This window comes from Nicotiana tomentosiformis, chromosome 7 (genome assembly GCF_000390325.3).
Source record: "Nicotiana tomentosiformis chromosome 7, ASM39032v3, whole genome shotgun sequence".
Taxonomy (NCBI): Eukaryota; Viridiplantae; Streptophyta; class Magnoliopsida; order Solanales; family Solanaceae; genus Nicotiana; species Nicotiana tomentosiformis.
The window spans coordinates 70751492-70755668 of NC_090818.1; the positions used below are offsets into that span (position 1 = coordinate 70751492).

The window sequence follows — 4177 nt, forward strand, 5'->3', positions numbered from 1 at the left end:
TTCCTGACTAGGTGTTCAAACTAGATAAAACTCTTTATGGACTGAAACAGGCTCCAAGAGCTTGGTATTAAAGGCTCTCAAAATTCCTCTTAGCCAACAACTTTGTAAGAGGAAATGTGGACAACACTCTATTTCTTAGGAGCAGAGGGAAGAATATTCTGATTGTGCACTGTATGTGGATGACAATATCTTTGGGGCTACCAATGAAGCAATATGCAAGGAATTTGCTGAGATGATGGGATGAGTTTAAAATGAGCATGATGGGTGAAATAAACTTCTTTCTGGGGCTGCAAATCAAGCAAACACCTACTGGAACTATGATACATCAGCAAAAATATATCAAAAAACTACTGAAGAAGTTCAACATGGACTCATCTAAGTCCATTGATACACCCATTGCAACTGCAACAAAGCTGGACCTTAATGAAGAAGGGAAAAGTGTGGAACATAAACTATATAGAGGAATGATTGTACCTCACAGCAAGCAGGCTTGATATAGTGTTGAGTGTGAGATTATGTGCAATATTTTAGGCAAATCCCAAGGAATCTCACATGTAGGCTGTCAAAAGGATACTAAGATATCTCAAGTGGACCACTAACCTCTGTCTATGGTATCCCAGAGGGTATAGCTTTGATTTAGTTGGTTATGTTGATGTTGACTATGCAGGTTTTCATTTTGACATGAAAAGTACTTAGGAACAGCTCATTTTCTAGGTTCTTGTCTGGTGTCTTGGGAAACCAAGAAGCAAAACTCAGTGGCCTTATCTACAGCTGAGGCTGAATATGTGGCAGCAGCATCTTGTTGTGCTCAGTTACCATGGATAAGACAACAACTAAGGGACTATGGTATATTTGTTGATTGTGTTCCCATTTTCTATGATAACACCAGTTCCATAAATATTGCTAAAACTCCATGTCAGCACAAGAGAACCAAGCACATTGACATTATACATCACTTTCTCAGAGACAATGTCGAAAAGGGGAATATCTCAATTAACTTTTGTAAAAGTGAAGATCAAATTGCTGATATTTTTACTAAAGCTCTGAGTAGGGATCACTTTGAAAGGAATAGATTAGAACTAGGTCTAATCAACTCTTCCGACTAAGTTGAATCTGAGTGATTGGCTAGATAAGGCATAATTAGATGTAGATAATTAAGTACAATGTATTTAATTCAGCTTTGTGCTTGTATTAAGCTCACACATTTGCTTGGAAAATTTGGCCGATTACTATGATGTGTGATACGAATATAAAGTGATAAAGCTTTATTACAGAAACAAATAAGGAGTTGCTAAGGAGATGGTTCTTTGACTCAAGTACGTGTCATACTGTCTTAAGTCACTAGGACTTTATATCCTTAAATTATTGCTATACTCAGACTTCTAATTCAGTTGGCATCACTTCCAGTCATCTTCTAGTCAAAGAGTAAGGGGAAATCCTAGTGTAATTAGAGTTCAATTACTCCTGAAATCCTAACATTCAAAGTAATCATTATAAGAGTCCAGTTAGAACTCAAATTCGATCACCTTCTCTCTTCCAGACAAATCAGAAGTAACATCTTTAAAAGGATCTTAAGATCAGCTTCTCAGACCTCACTGTTTCTCTCAAACCCTAAGCAAGAATCAAGAGTAATTATCGAGAACTAATTCTCCCTTTATCTTCTTCGAGTATCTCATCTGATCACCATGCCTAAAGCTAGTCGAACACCCTCTAAAACTAAATCATCAACCAAGGTTGAATCAAAACCCAAAATCATGAACCCCAAATCGAAGATAATTGCCAAGCCATCAAGGGAACCCATACATGTTCCTTCTCATTCGATATCCTCCACTATACCTACATCATCATCCCATGTTCCTGTTGTTCCGATCATGCCCATCTCTATTGTATCCCCTCCTCCAAAACCAACCACCCATGTACTTGAGCTTACTACATAAAAATACCTCTAAGTCAACAAAGGTAAAGGCCACTCCAAGACAATATGTCAAGAAAGTGCCTAATGCTTCTATGCAGGGTGACACTGTAGCCAAGGAATCTGTGGTTTAGGAGGAATCGGTGCCAGTCACTACTGATCAGGTACAACATCCTCCTTTGAAATTAGATGTTTTGGTGTCTGCTATAGGCTGCACCCCTAGATACTCTCCTACCCACGGGTGAGAAGCCACAAGTGAAGAAATTCATTGTAGAAAAGAGTGTAGGTGATTTGGGGAAGGAGGTAGATACTACTGTTGTGAAGTTTGTGGTTGAGGGTGAAGGAAGTAAAGAACCTGTGCAAAAGGAGGCTTCTGATGGTCTTTCTTTTAGTTGGACTGAGGATGAGGAAGATGATGGGGGTGCAAAATAAGAAGAAGTTGTGAACAGTCATGAGCAGCATGATGCTCCAAACACAGCCAATGAAGAAGAAAAGAGTGAGAATGAGGGAGCATCTGGAGATAAGAAGGAGAGTGATATAGATGATAAGACAGGTGAACAGGTTAATGATTCTGTAGAAAAAAAATCATAGTAAAGAAGAGGACGACTCTGAAAGTGAGGGTGAGGATCAAGAAAAGGGAAATGAAAGTGAAGGAGATGATGAAGAGAGTGAGGAAGAAGATGGAAATATGAGTGAGGAATCTAAAGGTTCCATGACCATTGTGAACACTGTCATAGCCCCTTCAGAAAAAACTGGTGAAGAGACAAGGGCTCAAGAACCTGGGTCTCTATTAACTCCTTTCACTGGAGATGAAGAAGTTAGAACTGATGAAGATGATGTGCCACTATCTGAGGTGGGGAAGAAACCCAAGAAAACCCCTGTGAAAGCTACAAAGTCAGAAGTCTCAACAAGGAATGGAGCGGCTCCTCCTGCTAGAACTCCTCTTACAAGGAGTAAAAGAAAGGTTGTTAAAGCACAAATTATTAAGGAGTCTAGAAGTGCAAAGAAGCCAAAGAAGAAGGTCTAAATTGTGGAACCTGTTGTTAAGGTGGATTGAGAAGATGAGTCTGACTCTGCCTTTCCAGCTAAGTCTTCTACACCAAAAAGAAAGGGTGTTAAAGTTACAAAGCCCGTTGCCCCTTCTGCAAGGGCCAGTAGGGGTAAGACAAGAAAGAATGTGCCATTTGTAGTTGATTGACTCACAGAGTTCAGGAACAGAAAAGAGTTAAATGGAAAGATTCTTGCAAACACTGATGAGAAGGGAATTGCTCAATTGGTTAAAAAACTTGAGCTATAGGGGTGGAAGTACATGTTTATCAAACCTCCTCCCCCCCCCCCCCCAGTATGTGTTCTTGCTGTGGTGGAGTTCTATGCAAATTTAAACTTTGATGGGAAAGTAGTCAAGAGTAAAGTAGGGGGCTTTGAAATGGAGTTTGATGCTGAGGAGCTGGGAATGCTTCTGAATATCTCATCCTTAGGATTTGACAATTACTTGAAGAAAATATTACCAGCCATAGACAATGATATTTACACTGGAATTATGGTCACAAGGATATTCTCCCAAAAGTTTGAACTAGATGCTCCCCAGAAAGTGTACAAGACTGATATGACTCCCTTCCACAAATTATTGTTTCATTTTGTCAAATCCTGCATTCTTCAAAGGTCTGAGAGAAGGCATGAAGCTACTCTGTTGGACATAGCTGTGATGGAGCTTCTTGACACTAGTATACCTATAAATCTTCCTAGCCTGATGATTCAGCACATGGCAAGAGTTCCACACACCTCTAAACCCAAGCATGGAATGCCTTATGGTTTCATGTTGACTGAGTTGTTTGACAACTCAACATTGCCTTACCTGAGCTTAATTTGGAAACCACAATGATGTTATGGATGATATTATCCTCAAGAAGTGTGGGTATGAGGAGATCAAGGCTATAGGACCCACAGGATCTGCTATTCTACTTGGGAGCAGAGGGTTGCAGAGCTCAGCAAGAGGTTGGAGTTGGCTGTCGAAGAGAATGCCAAGCTTCATGAAGACAATAATAAGCTGAGAAAGGAAACAATGCAACTCAGGGAAGAGCTCAGAAGAGATAGGGAGGCTCATTCCCAACAGATTGCCACCCTTATGAAAGTCTTGACACCCTCTGCTTCTCATCCATGAACTTGTTCCTTCCCAGTGTCCTTAGTTCTTTTTCTATTCTAGCGTTGCCTTATCTTTTTTCTTTTTTGTCTTAGTCTGAGTAGCTTGTAGTATTCTTAGTTTAT

The 4177-nt window shown here is 40.0% G+C and overlaps 1 protein-coding gene across 1 annotated transcript; it reads left to right on the forward strand.

The window, feature by feature from the left end:
• The first annotated feature begins 251 nt into the window (after positions 1–251).
• On the forward strand, positions 252–2939 carry LOC104086791 (uncharacterized). The gene is made up of 4 exons (XM_070180501.1): positions 252–470; positions 2123–2333; positions 2391–2465; positions 2509–2939. Exons 1-4 carry the CDS (start codon positions 252–254, stop codon positions 2937–2939), a joined length of 936 nt encoding a protein of 311 aa, XP_070036602.1.
• The last annotated feature ends 1238 nt before the right edge of the window (positions 2940–4177 follow it).